Source organism: Orbilia oligospora (assembly GCF_000225545.1).
Source record: "Orbilia oligospora ATCC 24927 unplaced genomic scaffold scaffold00078, whole genome shotgun sequence".
Taxonomy (NCBI): Eukaryota; Fungi; Ascomycota; class Orbiliomycetes; order Orbiliales; family Orbiliaceae; genus Orbilia; species Orbilia oligospora.
Window position 1 is genome coordinate 1,353,336 of NW_011645635.1, and position 18,806 is coordinate 1,372,141.

An 18,806-nucleotide genomic window follows, 5' to 3' on the forward strand; every position below is an offset into this window, starting at 1 on the left:
GCGCTGTCCAAGAATACTATCAAGATCATCAATTGCCTCGCTGTGCCATCTAATTATAATCCAACTAACTGGGAGTTATAGCCAACTTCAGCACCAAGTGTCTATGGGTGGAATGATCTCGCGAACCGATTCAGGCTAGTATGGTCGCGGACTACAAAAGGTGCCTGAAGTCACTGGCACCATGCATGCATGTACTTACATGTATACGTCAACCCCGCTTGAGGTCATCCATAACCAGGGCGGGGCTGAAGCTTATTAACTATATAATAGCTACTTGGGAGCTAGTTTCGATTGGTCCTCATACACACGTTCATTTTAATTTGCGGCTGCAGCGTATATAAATACTTAGTTTCTCGTCTTCCCGAGCTTTGACATTCAATCTCGAGCCAAAGTCCTTATATCTATGTCATGTGCAACCGAATAAATTGTCAAAACGAGAGAGAGAAAGAAATAAATAAATAAACCGACCAAAAAAAGCGGGGCTTGAAGGAAGGGAATTTAAAATTCTGATACAAGAAAGTTTAGATTCCTCTTATTTGTAATTTATGGGTTCTGAGGAAGAGGCGCCGACCGGTAGTATATGATATGTACCGATTACTTACCAGCAGGCATATTCTATCGAGAACTTAAGCTGTTTGGATCAGACTGCAAGGGTCTGCATACTATACCCCGCTAATCGACCCGGCCCTCCTCCTCCAACATCCGCTTCCCCTCTTCGACTAACTTAAATTTCTGAATCTTCCCACTAGCCGTCTACTCTACTCGTCAGCATATGCATTTAATCTGAATCCCTTGATATGCCCTGTCTTAGAGCTGACATATGACCTACCTTTGGCAGAACTCCTCCTTCCAAATCTTCGATCCAGAAGATGTATCTAGGCACCAGATGTCTAGCTAGCTTACCCCTAACCCACTCCCTAGCTTCATCTTTACTGATACTCATCCCCTCGCTTGGTCCAATAAACGCTGCCACACACTCTCCATATTTCTCGTCTGGCACCCCTACAACCGAAACTTCTGCAACAGCGGGGTGTTCGAATAAGACGTTCTCGATATCTAGTGGGTCTTTTTTTATCATACGAAATTAGATTAGTAAACATCAAACGACAGAACTTTCTAAAGCCTTTTACTTACGGATATTCTCTCCGCCGCGAATAATTAAATCTTTAATCCTGCCTGTAATTTTAATATACCCTTCTTCGTCCATTTCTGCTTCGTCACCTGTATACATCCACCTGACACCTTCATCGTCTTCAATCATGACTTCTGCTGTCCTTTCTGGGTCACCCCAATAGAACTTTTGTAGCTATATCACATGGGACCTTATTAGTCCTTATCTAAGCTATTAACCAGATTTAAATGGCAGGGAACATACCAGATAACCTGCTGTAGCCAACTCGCCTCTCTCGCCGATAGGCAATATCTTAGTTCGGTCATGGATATCCACAATCTTTGCTTGTGTATGTGGCATAACCCTACCAACAGTGCTTGTTCGCTTGTCGATTGCTAAAACTCTCATTAGTTTGACTCAGCCCAACTCTAGGCATGCTATCAGGAATTAGATATGATACATACGATCATCCGGGAAAGTCATAGCAGAAACCGGCGAAGTCTCCGTCATACCGTAACAAATAGCTATCATCATCAGCAAAAATACCAGTCTTTTATTCGCTTGCAATCAGGTATCATACTCAGATCTGTTAAATTCAGGTCCCGATGCAATTTTTTCATTAACTCGATTGGAACAGTTGATCCAGCTGCAATACCTGTCCGTAATCTCTCGAACCCTTTTCTATCTACTTTGCCATGTTTCAGTAGCTCTAGGTAGGCAATGTACATTGTTGGGACGCCGTATAGTGCTGTTGCTCGCTCGACTTGTACAGATTCCAAAGCCTTTCTGGGATCGAATGCTTCTGACGGGAAGACTATCGTGGAACCGTGGGTCATGCAAGCTGAGTATCCAAGGACGCAGCCAAAACTAAGAATTCCTGATCAGTATCCCGAATCATGTATTCCATATGTAAGCATTTTAGAAAAGAGGGTATTATGTATGTATACCAATGAAACAATGGTGGCGGACAAACCACCACATCATCCTCTGTCAGTCCCATCCTATCGCCAATAAACTTCCCATTATTTAGGATGTTAATATGTGTTAATGATGCAGCTTTTGGCATTGATGTGGTCCCGCTAGTGAGTTGGATATTACAAATATCATCTGGTTTTACATCGATATCCAGTGCCGGTGGGTTCGAGGATACGGATTGAAATATATCGTGGTAGGACGAGAAGTGCGAGAATATATCATTTGAGATACGGCCGGCCGAGTTGTTAATGACGATTACATTCCGAAGCGACTATATTCGTTAATACATTGTCTCGTATTTATTTTATCCAGAATACTCACGGGTGCAGCTTCACTCTTCACCCTTCCGCCACCATTATACCCCCTTCCCTCGAACCCCGGCACAATGTCCTTGAGTAGATCAACATTACTCTTAGGCGGCTTAAACGGCAAGTTTGTCTCCGCCGAAATAATGAAATGCTCGCTTTCCAAATGGTTTAATGCCGACTTTACTTGAGAACTAGTAAATGCTGGATTTAGAGGCACTAATATGGCACCGAGTTTAAAGACGGCGTAATGAAGAATTGCAAATTCAGCGGTGTTGCCTAATGAGACGGTGACGCGGGAACCTTGCTTCACGCCTAGAGAGGCTAGACCGTGGGCGAGACGGGTCGAGGCGATATCAAGGTCGTTGTAGGTCAGGCGGATGGATTGGTGGGAGGAGACGACACTGGATTAATATTAATTTTTCTTGTCAGTGCTAGTTTATGAAAGTTTGAATGTTCAATTTAGGGAATATGAAGTCGTACGCGGTTCTATCGCCATGCTTTGAAACAATCTTACTTAGATATCCATGGCATGTATCGTATATGAGCGGCGGCTACTGGAGTTGTTAGTTAGTGTTGACTTTGTTGTACTTTTTACGGCACCGATTCATGAAATTTATCATTGGGAAGCTCGAGTTCCGAAGCCATCGGCTGTACATACTTCAAGCGGTCCAGCGACTTTGGACTGTATCGTAAGCGTTCGGGATTGTATCAATTTATCTGGACGAGGGAACACCCGCGGTAGCCTTCGGGATATTCTGGTGGAGAGCATCTCGCGCCGTCGGAGTGGGATCGTGGGGGGATTTAATTAGCCGAATCGCCTCTTATCTTGTAGCCAAACGTTGATTCGAACTTGTCTCTGCAGCTACTGCAGATGCTTCGAGTATTACCGTGAGTTTTGTGTATCATCAATCTAGTCGAAGATTCATTTTTAATATCAGCATTCTCCCTGATAATAATGCCGCGTACGAATCAAGCTAACAAAGGTACCGATCGTCTCACAGACCCGATGCCTAGGTTAGGACGAAGTTATATATCACCATCTGATCCATATAACACATGAATTCCTAACCTCCTGGCCCTTTCTGTCCTTCTAAATCGGGAAAACACTAAGACGTAACCACTAACTTTATGGTTCTGCTTTTTCTCCCTTCCCTGAGTTAACGCTAGGTTGGGCTAAATTTCCATTCAAAGCCCTTTTGTGCGACGGCTTGATGGGGGGAAATCCAAAAAGCTGGAAGGTGCCTTCCCCGCATTATTGGGGCCCCTTGTCTTTCACATGCAGGGAAGCCAAATGTGGGGCTCATCCGAGGACCCACCTGTGTCAATTGCGAGTGATTCGATTCGCCAATGCAGCCACAGATTGTGGTTTGGTTTGTGTATTTTCAATCTTGGCTGGGTCACCTTTAAACTCGATGTATCTGTAATAAATACTTACATATGCGGGCACCAGCGAATTAGCTAATATAAAATAGCCTAATATAAGGACGACGGTATATTTTGTGTATCAGAAAGAACTTATCCAAGCTTATACCCACTCAGCTATTTATAACACCGAATAATTCGATAGTTTCCTATTGCAAGTACTGCAATAACTTAGCACATCGCGTTCACCGGGCCGGACTCGTCTGAAGGATGCTTCAATTGATCAAACCGATCGGTCATACGAGCTTCTGGCGGACTTCTGTGCTAACGCAAGGGATATAAGTGGATACATTGATAATGTTTACCTTATTTCAGTCGGAACGAACTACCCGTCGAGTCTGATACAGGCCCTCTAGGTCATCTCCATGCAAGCCGTCTCTTTACGGTATACCAGAAGCTACGGGGCACCTACATATCGAAGTATCCTAAACATAAATTCGGAACTCTGCTTGTTTGCCTCATCTATGCATTAATCCAATGTAGATAAGGCCCGTTTAGCGGGTGGGAACATGCACAAAAGAGCTAACAATATTAGATTTGGGTGGCTAACCGCAATACAGACATGCATGCTCTCACCATTTCGCTTAACCGTTAACCTTCCGAACGTATCCGTTTTTGAATCATTAAAAAAACAAAAGGATAAGGGCAATATATTGATCTTGCTAGCCTGAAAGGTATACTATTTCATTGCGTGCTAATATCGCAACAGACCAATTGCTGGAATCTTCGACCTAGGTGAATACTTACAGGTAAATTTGTAAATATGGGTTGTTTGGTGAACTCAATTGATCAAGCGCCCCCGGCCAGTGAAAGTTATGGTGAATAATCAAGTTTTGAGCAAAACATAGTATGTAGCCTTGGTTATAATTTTAGACGAGAAGATCGACAGCATGACAATAGATTTCAAATGGTATGGATATTTTGACAAAGGACTGCTCTCTAAGTACTACCTAACATAAATCAAGCTCAACCAATGGTGTATTATTATAACATCAAACCTCCGATTAGTAGCATGGAAAACAAAATAAAATACCTCTCCCATTGGCGCCAAAAAAAGAGTTCCTAAATACAAGAAATAAATACAATAAAGGGTGTTCAAACTCCTCAACCGCGCATAAGGAATGGGATATCTTTGGGGGAAAATGGAAAAATGGAAATAAAAATAAAGATAAAAAAAATATTATGATAGAAGAAGGAAAGCCGTGAGAAGATTCCTACAAAACGAATACCACCCCTTTTCTAGGGAACGAAAAAGAGAAAGAAGAAACCGAGAGGAAAAAAAGTTGCTTTGCCCGCCAGCCAGCCAGCCCACAATTTGTAATTTCGAAAGTAGAGAAGAAGATAAGGGAGATTATAAATATAGGTCGTTCGTTTCGTTGTCTGTTTGTTCATTCCTCCGTGCACTTCATTACCGTTAATTTGGGCCCATTTATATATGGCCTCAAAATTATAACTCATCCAACATTAACCTTCCTCCTCCGTGCAGCTTTTAAAAATCTCTGAAAAAGTTCTCTTCCTGTGGGTGTGATTCCGGTTTATAGGGTTCAAAATCTGGCGACGGGTGTGGATATTCGTCGAAGTACCTTGTATCACCGGGAAACGACAACTCTGCATCGATATTTAGCAAGCCAACCCATTAAAATCGACTGAAAAGGAGCTTACCAGGTACCAACGGCCCATTCATCTTCTGCTCCCCCAAAGCTTTCCAATCAATGCCAAAGAAGAATGGATGGTTCTTGACGTCTCTAGCACCATTGACCAAGTTCCCCAATCGGCTTGAAAGATCTGCCTCACACAACCTACTAACAAAATCTCTAGTGGTTTCGTCTAATGATGCCGGAAAAGATATCCGCCCCTGAACAATCTTTTCATAAATAGCGAACGGGGAGTTATCGTAAAACGGCGGGAAACCGCAAAGGAATTCATATGTAAGAATGCCGAGGGCCCACCAATCGACAGCCGTGGTGTGACCTCGAGATTGGATTACCTCTGGGGAGAGGTATTCGGGTGTACCGCTACAGATGACTATGGTTAGACTCTTTTTGGGGGATTAAGAATCGGGCAACGGGCACATACCATAGAGTATAGGTTTCTTGAGAGCCGATTCTCTTTGCAAACCCAAAATCAACCAGCCTGTTTCGTTCTCGGTTAGATATTTTAATTTTATGTTTCGAGAAAAGGCCTGGCTTACTTCACGTGGCCTCTTGCATCCAACAAGATGTTTTCAGGCTTTAGGTCACGGTAGACGATTCCACGGTCGTGCAAAAACTCTAAAATAAGTGTGACTGATGCAATGTAAAATTGCGTTTGAACCTGGTTGAACCGGCGCATCTTTCGGAGGTAGGTGAAAACTTCGCCGCCGGGTGAGTACTCCAGCTACAGAGACAACATTAATTAACAACTTTCTAGTGAGAAATCGTAGGAGGCTCCAAAATGGACTTACTAGCATGTATAAATTCTCTCGGTCCGACCAGGAGGCAAATAGGTCAACGATGAACGGCTGCGGCCGTGAAACACTCAGCAGCATGCGTTCATTGAGCACATGCTCAACCTGTTTGAGCTTGACCACTATATCGTCCATAGTTAGTTTTATCCAGCGTGTTGACTAATGCAATGCGTAAAACCTTACCATCTTTCTTCTTGAGCACTTTTAGTGCATAGAATTCCGTCCCTGAAGTTCTGTATTCCCGCTTCGGCCTAACTAGCCAAACTCTAGCGAATGTCCCAGTACCTAACGTCCGTAGAAGTTCGAATTGATGTGCATGGAGCGTTGGGCATGCATTTCTTGTCTCCGCAGTATTTCTAGCACTGACTATAGATTTGATCTTTTGCGGCGCCTCGTTTATATTTCCAGTTGTGGCGTGGGATGGCGGCGATGGATTCATCCTGTGAATTGCGGAGAGTTTTGTGGTTAGCTTGTGGTTTTGGTGTCGCATGATCGCACGAATGATGTAAACGTCCGATAACAAACGTTTCTGCCAACCACGAGAGAAAAATCGCACGTGGTAATATAAAAGCACGAGATTCGGTTTGGGGAGGTGGTTTTATACTTATTTCGGCCAAACGGATCCTCGATTGTCATATCAATTTCCATATCGTCTTCATCGAAATAGGTATCTGAGCTCGCGGCGGGCGAGTTATGGCCAGAATGCGAATCCGACAGGTGGAAATCGCGCAGGGCGGCGCTGCAGTTGGTGCTGACCTGCGGGGACAGTACCAGCGGGTTGGACATGAAGAAATTTGGAGTTGGAGATTGGATGTTGCTTTGATTGCTACCGCTGTTTGAAAGGAAACCAGGTCCCTGAAACGGCGTGTTGTTGGGCGATGTTGCAGCGGATTTTGGGATGTCAGAGTATCCGGCGGCGCCGCTAGAGTTCGGAATCGATGAGGGGCTAAGCTTATTCGATTGCGGGCGCTGCGACTGGAGGACGTGGGTTGAGGCGACAGGCAGAAAGCCGGAGAGGGGTAGGGGACTCGAAGCAGTGGAAGTCATTTCGAAGAAAGGAGGAAGAGGAGGGCGGGCGAATGGGCTGTTTGAGTTAATATCTATTCCTGCAGGTGCTGCAGCGGCGACGGAACATGCACAGTTATCGGAATCTAAAGCAGACGGCTTGTGGATTTTGCAGGCAGTCGTAGAAGTACGGCCATATGGTCCGTCGCCGTCGCAATGAGTTCGTTTTAAGCTTAGAGACACCGTGATGGCTGAAACACCCAGATACTATACACGGAAAAGAGGTTTCTGACGGTCGAGTTTAAAATGCCTGGTTGGCGAAAATTCAGCCGAAACTTTGGATTGGATGGCGTGGTTGGTTGGAAAGTCTGTTCCTGGAACAGACTTGAAAGGATATTTATTTCACCGGCCGGCAAGTTTAACACCTGGAGGAGGAGGTTAAAATGGCACCATGGAAAGCATATATTTATATACGAGGCGCGAGAGAAGAAGAAGTGGTGATGGGGGAGAGAGACAGAGGCATTGCATCGGAATATGAAAGGGGAATGAGGGAGTTATAAGAAAAACAGGGCTGCATTGTACAAATTCCATGTTTAGGCTGGTGTGTATCTGAACACTAGGTAGCTTCAGCTATAGTAGACGGTTATATCATCGGGACAGGTACCGGGCGTCAGAGCCTTTGTTTGAGGAGAGGGCACCCTTGCATAATAGCGTCGTTTGCTCTTCTTTATTTTCCGTCCCGTGCAAGCTAGCATTCTTCCAGCTAGGACAGCGCCAAAGACAGAATCGATGTTGGACGGGTGGCTTTTAGGGAATTAGGCCCCTCCCTGGGACAAGAGCTCGCTGACTCGAGCTTGTGGTAATTTGGGCCGATTGAAAGCAAGTACTTGCAATATCAAACTTGATTTTTCCGCTGCACGAGCTCCATGCCGACGTAACTTCTGATATTGGCATCTGGTCCTGGTGGCTAACTAGTATATGTTTGTAAAACCGTGGGACCTGCTTGAAGTATGCAATGAGGTGGGTCCTTATCCGTGGCCATGTGAAGGCCGGCCGGGTCATCTGGCAGTCCGTACGGATCTGTACGCCATACTTTTGGAGTCCCTGGCAGTGGTGTTCTCGAATCTCAGATATTGGATCTTGGTCCTAGCGTACTACGTAATTGATCTAGATACTGATCGTAGATTAGTTGGTCAAAGATTGTATCCATATTATGCCTACTCTGAAGTTCGTGTATATACCTGGCCTGGTATCCTTGTGGGGTTTGGTATGTAGTAGATGGTAGTTAGGATTCAGGGATTCTGTAAAGACGACGCTTTAGACTACGTATTTAAAATATATTGGGGTTGTTAGGGAAGATAAATTCTATCGTAGTCTTGAGGGCTAGAGAGTCGACGCTGTGCGCGCAGTCGCTATCCCGCCCGCTACCGCAAAATCTGTCGAGGCTGGAGACCCTGTCGCCTTGAATGGGAATGTGTTGTGGCCTTGGCGCGATGTTCGTAACCAACACGGTCAAACGTGTGCACTTCCAAGAACTACATCATCGTCGTAACCAACGCTACCAACCTCAACTTCGCGTCCTTCGTCTTCGGAGTACCCTCGTAGATACTAGGGCGTTCACCACACCCCGACAGTTATAATACAACATCATAAACAATGTCGGACCACAATCAATTTACACCAGCGTTTGCGCCGTTCTTTGGCATGGTATATATATAATCCTTCTGCTCTGGGCACATACATGCTGTTAATGAATGATCGGCTGACTTGCTGTGCTGGACTAGGCCGGAGTTGCCTTTGCTGTAGGTTATCCACTCGATAGTTGTCTGGGCATGGTACTACGGGGTATAGACAGCTGATAGAAACCGTGGTACGACTGTAGATGGTATTCGGATGTATGCTCAAGCACCCCCTTACTAGCCTTCACGGAGGGTCCAACATCTAACTATTTCCTCCTACACAGGCGCCGGCGCAGCCTACGGTACCGCCAAGTCCGGAATCGGTATCTCCGGTGTCGGTATCTTTCGACCGGAACTCATTATGAAGTCCCTAATTCCCGTCGTCATGTCCGGTATTCTGGGGGTTTATTCTCTAGTGGTATCGGTCTTAATCGCCAGCGATTTGGACCCTACTTTAAGCTATAGTTTGTTTAAGGGGTTTTTACATTTAGCGGCGGGATTGAGTGTGGGGCTTTCAAGCTTGGGTGCGGGGTATGCGATTGGCAAGGTTGGAGATGCGGTAGGTTTTTGCGGCGGGTTCATTCGGTTGTCTAAGAAACCGATACTGACTGGCTTTTGTGTTTAGGGTGTAAGAGCGTACTTATCGCAGAGCAGGGTGTATGTTGGGATGGTAAGTTCGCGGGTTTATCGGCCAGGTGGCAAGAAAGTGGCTCCCCGATGCTAACGTGCCGTCTAGGTGCTGATTTTAATTTTCGCTGAAGTTTTGGGTTTATACGGGTAAGTCTTGCTGACAATCAAACCTGGTTCATTTTCACAAAATAGCTGACTTTGTATCATATGATAGTCTCATTGTCGCACTGATCTTGAACACCAAAGGAAGCGGCTAAACGCCCCCATCCTTTGACCTACGATACGAGAAAATTAGTCAGGTGTATAGTGGCAGGAAGGAGAGTCTCAGCCGTCTTACCTTCTTGGGTAAGGTTTTGTATCATTACTTGGAATTATTAGCATCATAGAAGCGTGTTTCGTTTAATCTTGGGGAATATACATTGGGTTTGACGACAGTTATCTTATTGTGGGCTTTCTAGCAATGATTTCAGGTCCAGGCAGTTTCGCCCATACTTTTTTCTCTACTCGCAAGGCCTACATAGCAGTCTGATGATTCTTCGGGGTTCTATTTGGCCCTTGGCCGTGTGCTAGTTATATACTGACTTCGCTATGCTTCGGAGCACTAGAAGCTGATTTCGATATTGGTGCCCAAATGAATCTAGGACGCCCCCCACTAGGTATGTTGGAGAAGTGCCATGCTTGCTACTATCGGGAATTGAGTGGGGATTGAGAGTATTCTCAAAAAATCGCAGATCCATTGGCCTCAATGCATTCATACGCGATCTCTCGGTTTTAGTGATTCAAGAAGCAGCTCCAAATGCTGCGGCCTCGAGCTCTCCAGCATACTGCGTTGACGTTGCATTCTAACCTGGCGCAAGTCCTGAAATTTATATGTAAACGTTCTACTGTAAGGATAACCGACGTAGTCGCTTATACTTAAAAGTCTTTCGAGTTTCACAATCGCAATTGGCGTAGGCTAATCTGTCGATATCGCCTAAAAAGATTCCAGTTGGGGAGGTTCTAGAAATTAAAAGCATGGTTTCTTCGCTCAGTCCAAACTCGTACCACAAACACGGTCAATCGATCCATGGATCCATGGATCCAACAACCGTGCTGGAAATTAATTAAAAGGCTGCAAACCAAAGGATTATCAGCCCAATATGCATGGGAGAAAAATTCTCATGAACCCCGGCTTGCGCATCCGGAGATATGGACTGGGGTACGTCAGCCTGTGCTGGTTTCTTTTAAATTTCTAGCCTGCTGGGATACTTTTTTAGAACTTCAATTTTGATATTGCATATATTAATCCTAGGCTTACCGGAGCGAAGCCTTAGTCTTTACTCGTAATGTTAAGTCATGACGAGCATTAAGAATTTCCGATACTAATATTTTATGTGACTGAAATTCTAGAATCTTGAGTAACGTCGGCCTTCCCCGCATTTTAGCACCCAGTTCCTGTTTCATTCTTCTGTTGCGTATACCTTCTGCACCTTAGCTGACCAGGCCAGGGAAACAGCGGCTCCGCAGTTACTAAACGGCAAGTTCCTTTGGCTTTGTGTGTAACCAAAGCTGTGAAGTCTACGCAATCGATGCATCGGACATGCCCAGAGCCTGCAGCCTGAGCTTAACCCCAATCTTGGCTGACCCTGCACGTATGTACACCCATAACCCCTGCAGAGAGTTCCCTCTGAAAGTCCGATACTGCCTATCCAATCAGGATATTCAGTAACTCGAACTTACAGGCGGCGGGCAAGGCTTATTCACGCGGACCGTTACCTAGGGCTTAATATTAGTTTTATTTCTGTATTAGTGTAATCCATCGGGCCTCGTCTAAACGGTTGGTCGATCGATCGATTATCAGGGCACTTTAGGTTTCTTCTAGGGCAAAGAATTGAAAGGGAAAGGAATACTGAGGTTATAACTATGAATGATCATGCGGGGTCTCGAGGCTAATCATGCAGTTACTTGACTTACGAGGACATCATTCATTCGAAAGCCGCCTGTTAGAAAGCTCTTGACTACACGCCGGGATATCCGAGAGCTATTTCTAGATTTTATAACTCCTTGCGTTTTTTTTTTCAAGGGTATTGAATGCCTGCATGTTTATAACAAAATCCATTGAAGTTTAAATCCTCGGGTACCGGGTGATTATAACGAACTGTGTGGTAGTACTGGTACGGCTGAGACGGTGAGGAACTTGAGGAATCAAAATCCGGGGTTTAGTAATATTACTTATAGGTGGCCTTCGGAGGCTCGTAATTTAGCTGCGAGGCCCTTTTTAGGAGTTCGACCCAGCGGCCCAGAAATTTATTAGTAAATTTATCTTGTTAAATTTAAAACGGATGTTTAACATACCGTGGCTTCCCATGATAGATTTCGTAGAATCTTAGTCCGTAAGTCAGGGAATTGTGCATATGCACATGTACGTATGTTACATGTTGGATATAGGTACACACGTATATACTTCCCCATTCGGAATTTCTCCTACTGCACTATGTAGTATTCTTAGGCCATGGGATTTCCTACGGGTATGGCTTGTACTAAGCTAGGTTATTTGAAATTGATATCATTTTGAAGACTGGGGTATACCAGTGCGCTCTCATACCCAGACACACGGAAGAACATACTATGTTCTTTGGGATATGCTTGCCCTCAAGGCATGGTTAGAAATCAGCCGCAATGTTATGGGATTTTGGTTCACCATCAGATCTAATGCGCCAGCCGGTAACTAATTGGTTTGTCCAGGCCAGGGATTAAGGTGCTCAAAGGTTCGACAGGCTGCTAGGTTGCACATGCATGGTATTCGGGTTACGTATTATTCACGGAAAGACTGCTGCGGCTGTCGAGGATCCAGTTTGGGAGGATTCTTGCGCTGCCTATCGTAATATTGCAATCGAGGTTCCAAAACTGAAAAGCCTCATTGTGCGTATTGCGAATATATCTGTACGTATATATAAGATGATGGTGTCACTGGTTTTGGGATTTCTTGTTCTTTTAATCAGCTTTTCGGTATAACTCTATCTATATAATATAATTCTAGTACTATATTCACTTAACATACTCTTATATTGAATTAAGTTGGCGGTAGACTGCCCTTTCTTTTATCATGCGATTCACGAGTGTTCTCGTTTTAACCGGCGCTTTGTATGCCGCTGATCTGGCTTTGGCTGGTTGTGCGGCGGATAATTGCTTGAGAGGTAAGTTTATTTGTATATGCAAGAAGATGGTGACTTGATGAGAAGCATTGATGCTAATAGGTTTTGTTTTGCCTAGCCGTGAGAGCTTCCGCATTTCCGACCAGATCTGGAACTGCAGACTGTTCTTCCTTCTTTAGTGCTACGGTTCGACAAAGGACGAGGTATATCTCTTGTTCTTTATATATCTAGATATTTAGATAGAATATATATATGTTCATGGTTATAAAAAGGACATTGCTGACTCGTCATAATCAGCACCACGACTATTACTACTGGTGGAACCACCATCACTACAGCTACAGCCTACCTCGAAACCTCCAACCCAACCGCGATTCCAAGCTATGCCTCTGTTTGCTCAGGTTCTGCTAGATACTCTAGTGCCTGCGCATGCATAGGAGTAACTCGTGTGACTACCACGGTATCCCCACCTACACCTACGACTAGCGATATCATCAACGCTGTCTTCGTCGTATCTCCTGAAGGTTGTCCAAGGTCCACGCCAACAGGTTCAGTGATCGGTCAAAGCGACGATGCATTCTCTCAACAAAACGGCGGCCTTTCATACCAGCAGTATGAAGGTAACCAGGTTGTCTTGCAGGATCCTACTAATGGACCTTTCTTTCTCGATTTGTCTCGAGAAGATCGTATTGCTATATCTGATAACGCTGGTAATACACTTGTTATCTATCAAAACGGCACGTTTGAGGCGTTTGCGGGAAACTGTCAGATCTCGGTTGTTGGAACTGTTCTGGAAGAAAATGGGGTATCGAAGAGACATAACTTGTTGATGTCAAGACAATCGGGCCCCGTCTGTGATGCCGTTCAATTCTTCTGTAACAGTCGGTTCAGCCTTATCTTTGCTGGTGCGGCTGGTAAAGCTCTGTGCAATGGTATTGGTGTACAAGTTGGTGGGTTGATTGGAAGACAAGTCGGTGGTGCTATCGGGTTTCTTGGAAATGTTTTCGGGCCTGAAGTTGGAGTTCCTACAACTTTATTAGGCGTTTTTATTGGTGGCAGATTGGGCGCTTCGAAGTTTAGTGAGTATTTGTGTGCTGGAGTTGGAGCTTATTTGGGAGAGAAGCTTTGTGACTATTGTAAACAGGACGTGGAGTGCGGACCCGGTCAGATCAGTTGTAACAAAGGACCTTGCCAGGATGCTCTAAGTGATCCGAATAATTGTGGTGGATGTGGGAACAAGGTATGTTACATTTCTAAACCTTTCTATACGGGAGAGTTCATCTAGTTATGGGAAGTATGCTGATAGTATTATTTACAGTGCGCTTCCGGAATCTGCAGCAACGGTCAATGCTCTGTTGAGGCTTGCAATGGTTCATCTTGCGGTAGTCTTAACGGTTGTGGCGTTGCTTGTTTCTGTTTTAGGGAAGCCAGTGGTAATGGATTCTGCGGACCGAATGTTCCCTGTGCACCGCTTGCGGGATGTTCATCTAACGCAGAGTGCGCACAGGGAGAGGTATGCGCTATTAGTACTTGCTGCAATAGGCCCGTCTGTTTGAGTGGATGTGCTCTTGCAAGGAGGTCCTTGGGTGATGGGTATGTTAACTCGACTGAGTTTGAGGATGGATGGACTGCTGGTACTCCGTCTTTGTTTTAAATTTGAAAACGAGACTCAAGAAAAGCATTGATTGGGATCACCGGTAAAGGCATTGTATCATGAATATATCTTCTTTACTTTATAACCTATGTATGTCACGTTATCTTTGATTAGCATTAAAATCTAGTTGGTCATCGCGAGTCATATGCCTGGAATGAGACTAGTACACGTATATAGGAAACAAGCCCAGACGTGACTGGTCTGGTTCCCAGACTTGCTTGCTAATTAACTTGAGTGGGTACTTTATGTAACCACACAGCTGATAGTTAAGTGTTTGTGATGCATGACGTCGACAGGCTTAAAGTATTCATGAATTCAACTTGCAAATATGCAATTATATCATTATCCACAGATACCCTCAAATATAGCAATTTGGGTATTATATCGTCAGTCTCGATGCTGAGGTATTATCAGAAAAGAGTTGTCAGATAAAAAAATCCAACAAAACAGAATATATATTCGAATCTTGAAAATGTAAACGGAGGATAGCCATATGATATAAAGGCTAGGTATGATACAAGCAGGCAAATTTGGATATTTCCAGACTAGCTAGAGGATTGCAATTGCATCAGTGTCTCCGTAGCACTATCTAGCTATGTATGTATCATACATGAATGTTCGTACTAAAATGGTAAGCCACTGAATTTTGATAAATCCGAACACAATAGTGCATGATGCTGGTACATTTTGACATACATACTCTTGACCTACACGTCGCGATATCGTACTTTTGATTCCAATCTTAAGATTTACTTGGTGGATTTTTGCTTAAAGATGTTCTTCAATTTCGACAAGGGTCCACCGCTGTTTATTTGAGGTCGGAATTAGCGGCACTGGAATTCCTCGGGCCGCCAAACAAAATTTTTATCTGCAAAGGATGGGAGACTCTACTTGTTCTTTTTCTTCTTTCTTGATACATCCGTCTGGTCTTCCTGAAAAGACCTAGAATTCAAGCTCTGGTCTGCATTGCCATACGACAGGTCCGAATGCCTCCGAGGTCTTGAACCTGCTTCTGTCCGCCCCTGTGATGGGTTCTTGTGTGATTTTGACCTGGTTACTCGACCGGGCTGCTTCGAGCTTCCCGACACCAAAATTGGTCCCGCAAGTTCTTGTTGCTCCTGAGGTTCTAGTAGCTGCTGAGTTGGTTCTGGCTCTAGCTGCTGCTGAGGCTCCGGTTCTGGATGCTGCTGAGGCCCCGGTTCTAGCTGCTGCTGAGGCTCCGGTTCCCTGGTTTTCTTCTCAGCATTCAAATCCACGCCATATGGGTACAACGATCTGTAGCTGGGTGCTGTAATATCCGTGGTATTATTCTCCTCAGTCTCCAAGTCTTTGAGGGTTTGATCTTCTATAAACCGATGATACTCCATTGGAAGGAATACAATTTGATACACAAGACAGGCTTGACTAATCAAAGCAATTAATCTCTTATATTCCGGGTGACTAAAAGATTTAGCCACGATATTTATCAAGGTGGTAATGTCTGAAGCACAGATAAAGCAGTATTAATTTAGGAGCATGAACCGTTAAGTATCGAGAAATAAAAAGCAATTTGGGAGCGTACACCAAGGAAGTTGAGATCCGAAAATGGAGGTACTTCGGGCCCATTCGGTAATTCTAAATCTACTACTTGTGTCGGAGTAGTATTTTTTTAAAAGGTCCCTGCATTCGCTGGTATGGTGATGTTTCTATGTTACTCCGGAGAGCATATCAGCAAAGTTCTATAGTTCTATAGATCTAAAGTTTAACGCATTTAATATTTATATCCATATATCTGGATGTTTATAGAGGATCCAGAGGTACTTGGAGTTGGCGTAGGAAGGGAACTCAGATCACATAGACCCTAGCATATATGTAGCTTACCTCGTTGTCAAGATCAAGGCATAATTTCGTTTCATATTCTTGGTAAAGTTCACATAACCCGTACCAAATCACTGCAAGTGAAAATTGTAACACGAGCTTCCAGATAGGGTTCCATTGTTTCCGCTTTTTTGTTTTAGTAGTTTTTGGTTGACGAATTCGTGGAATGGCCGAACTGGCTTCTGCTACTGCAAAGGAGCTGGATTGTTCAAAATTTGGTTGCGTCGTCATTGTGATTTTCTGACGCCGGTTTGATTGAATAAAAACTTTTTGAAAAGGCAAAGAACTTGATTTGATAAGTTTACAAATTGTAGTAATAAGTCAGGCACAAGGGAGGGAAGTAAGTACTAAGTAAGTAAGTAACAATGAGCCTGACTGAGGTGAGTTTAATGGGGGAGTTCGTGGGGATCATTGTCTCCTAGCTGGGCTAGCTAGGCTTATATATCTTTAGTCTCGAGGGACGATTGAGGATGCTTCCGGAAAGGTAGAGAGACTCACGAACTTCCTTTTTCTTTCTTTCCCTCCTCCACCATTACTACATCATCACCGTGTTTATCTTTCCTTGCTACCCACTCCTACCCGGATCGATCCTGTAAAATGATAGATCAATGCATGACAACTCACCCTAATAGAGGGGTTTGGATCCGTTTCTGTTGTTCTGCGGGCCTGCGGGACTACACCCATACCCAATATGCGGCCTTGGGCCAGGGCCTCACCAAAATGGCCTTGCAGATGCGTGTGTCTTAGTTTTCAGAAGGGGAGTTTTCCCTTAGCTTATTGTATCTAACTAGTAGATATCAATGAAGCGGTTCTGACAGCTGTAACAAAGTAAGTCTAGTTCATTGCCCATTTTCTTGCGAGATATACCGATACAGAGTCTGTCTAGGCTTACATTTAGTTAAATCATAGATTTTAGGTCCTAAACGGCTCCGGACTAGCCCTAAGTTTTATTCGGAGAGACCCGCATTAACGGCGATGCCTTGATATGATGTCCATATTGTTTGAAGTGTTTGGCATCTAGTCCTTTGCATGTTGTCCAAATTTCGCCCAAGCAGCTCGCGTGGCCACATGAGTCCGTGCATAGCTCGTCGATCAATGACACGTAGACGGGTGTGAGCATATCACTGAATTCAAATCGCAATGGTGTTTGATGTGTTTGCGTAATGTCTGTCTCGTGGAATGATTCGTCAAAGCTCACTAATTGACATGATGCATCGATGACAGGTACATACGTATTCGCGTATGCGCACCAAAGGAAGTCTATGTTTATATGCAGGACATGGTCAGTACAGTAATTCGGGATGAAGTGTCAGTTATGACTCTGTTTATTAAAGACACCATGCATCTGCTAGTGGCCTCATCCTAGACCTTGCAGTAGTGGAGAAGTTTTTTTTTTTTAAAAAAAAATAACGAGATGCAGATGCTCCAGCGACCATTTAAATTTATCACGAATTAGTTAACTTGAGTGATATCGATGGAGAGTATCTCTAGGACGATAGTTCATAGCGTTTATGTACATACATATTAATGATTGAGGGAGCCTGGAAACGAAACTTGGAACTCGAGTTCTTCAATAATATAGATTGTAGTTTCCCATGAAATATTTCCTGGTTTTCTTCCAATCGATATTGAATTTCTTCGATCGTACGGTACCCGAACCTGTAAACCTGTACATTTAATGATATTTCCATGAATCTTAGCGTTCGAACGCCAGAATAACCAAGTAATATTCTAAATTTTAGTGCAACTAGGTGGGGTAGATACTAATTTATTCTAAGTACTGATTTAACTTGCAGTCGACGATCTGGTGCAATACGCTACATGCATAATACGCCTAACAACAACAGGTCCGGAGCATCATATGTGCATATGAACACGGCAAGGGGTTACTATCAGGCAAGCAAAATTGAACATTAAACTCGATGCAATGCAAGACAACTCACGCTGAAGAGAACGCCGAAGCCCATTTGCGTTTCCTATGCATCAATGGCTGCGTCGATGCCTTGATCCGTAGCGTTCTTACAGCTGGCACCGTTGTGCATATAATGTGCGGGGGGATTGATTATATATCTCATGGTGGATAGTACCAATGCAATGACTGGCTGCATGCCTTCCCAGGATAGTTAAATAAGTCCAATAATCTACTGCTTTTGGAAAGCCAGGTCCGATGGGAATTCTACCAATGTTTGCAATGTTTGGTTAGTTAAAAATCAGGAGGTCTTTTCAATGATTCTCGGGCAGATTCGATTCTTTAATTGACTTGAAGTCGATGAAGGCTAGAAAGTTATCTGATTAATATTACCAAGCACTTGTAGTAACAAGACATCGGTCAGTGTAAAATGGATCAAACATATGAAAAACTGTTGTCTTGGATATCCGTATTGATAAATTCTACCGCGCGACCTTTGCCCTAGTACTCCAAGAGAGAAGCTATGTTTTTATTACATACTATAGCTAATTGAAGGTATTGATTCAGTTGTTTTTTCCGCCTTCGTACAATTAATTCAATATCAAGATTAACTGGCTGGTTGTACCCTTACACACATTGATATAGATCTTAGCCGTCGAATTCATCTGGTTTATAA

General features: G+C 44.0%; 5 protein-coding genes across 5 annotated transcripts; 2 read left to right on the plus strand and 3 right to left on the minus strand.

Annotated features, from left to right (window-relative positions):
* Nucleotides 1-672: 672 nt before the first annotated feature.
* AOL_s00078g404 (uncharacterized protein) lies at nt 673-3,163 on the minus strand (the record flags this gene model as incomplete). The annotated part of the gene is made up of 10 exons (XM_011123667.1): nt 673-753; nt 830-1,065; nt 1,135-1,306; nt 1,376-1,506; nt 1,576-1,635; nt 1,692-1,978; nt 2,059-2,357; nt 2,408-2,795; nt 2,875-2,945; nt 3,053-3,163. The coding sequence occupies 10 exons, from the start codon at nt 3,161-3,163 to the stop codon at nt 673-675; spliced, it is 1,836 nt and encodes a 611-aa protein (XP_011121969.1).
* A 2,142-nt stretch (nt 3,164-5,305) lies between these two features.
* AOL_s00078g405 (uncharacterized protein) lies at nt 5,306-7,309 on the minus strand (the record flags this gene model as incomplete). The annotated part of the gene is made up of 7 exons (XM_011123668.1): nt 5,306-5,424; nt 5,479-5,831; nt 5,893-5,949; nt 6,008-6,192; nt 6,260-6,384; nt 6,446-6,702; nt 6,867-7,309. The coding sequence occupies 7 exons, from the start codon at nt 7,307-7,309 to the stop codon at nt 5,306-5,308; spliced, it is 1,539 nt and encodes a 512-aa protein (XP_011121970.1).
* A 1,614-nt stretch (nt 7,310-8,923) lies between these two features.
* AOL_s00078g406 (uncharacterized protein) lies at nt 8,924-9,833 on the plus strand (the record flags this gene model as incomplete). Its single annotated transcript, XM_011123669.1, has 7 exons — nt 8,924-8,974; nt 9,052-9,069; nt 9,150-9,162; nt 9,231-9,505; nt 9,572-9,616; nt 9,683-9,723; nt 9,791-9,833. The coding sequence occupies 7 exons, from the start codon at nt 8,924-8,926 to the stop codon at nt 9,831-9,833; spliced, it is 486 nt and encodes a 161-aa protein (XP_011121971.1).
* Nucleotides 9,834-12,661: 2,828 nt separating this feature from the next.
* On the plus strand, nt 12,662-14,364 carry AOL_s00078g407 (uncharacterized protein; the record flags this gene model as incomplete). Its single annotated transcript, XM_011123670.1, has 4 exons — nt 12,662-12,752; nt 12,829-12,913; nt 13,008-13,950; nt 14,029-14,364. The coding sequence occupies 4 exons, from the start codon at nt 12,662-12,664 to the stop codon at nt 14,362-14,364; spliced, it is 1,455 nt and encodes a 484-aa protein (XP_011121972.1).
* An 887-nt stretch (nt 14,365-15,251) lies between these two features.
* Nucleotides 15,252-15,731, minus strand: AOL_s00078g408 (uncharacterized protein; the record flags this gene model as incomplete). Its single annotated transcript, XM_011123671.1, has 1 exon — nt 15,252-15,731. One exon carries the CDS (start codon nt 15,729-15,731, stop codon nt 15,252-15,254), a length of 480 nt encoding a protein of 159 aa, XP_011121973.1.
* Between the last annotated feature and the right edge of the window lie 3,075 nt (nt 15,732-18,806).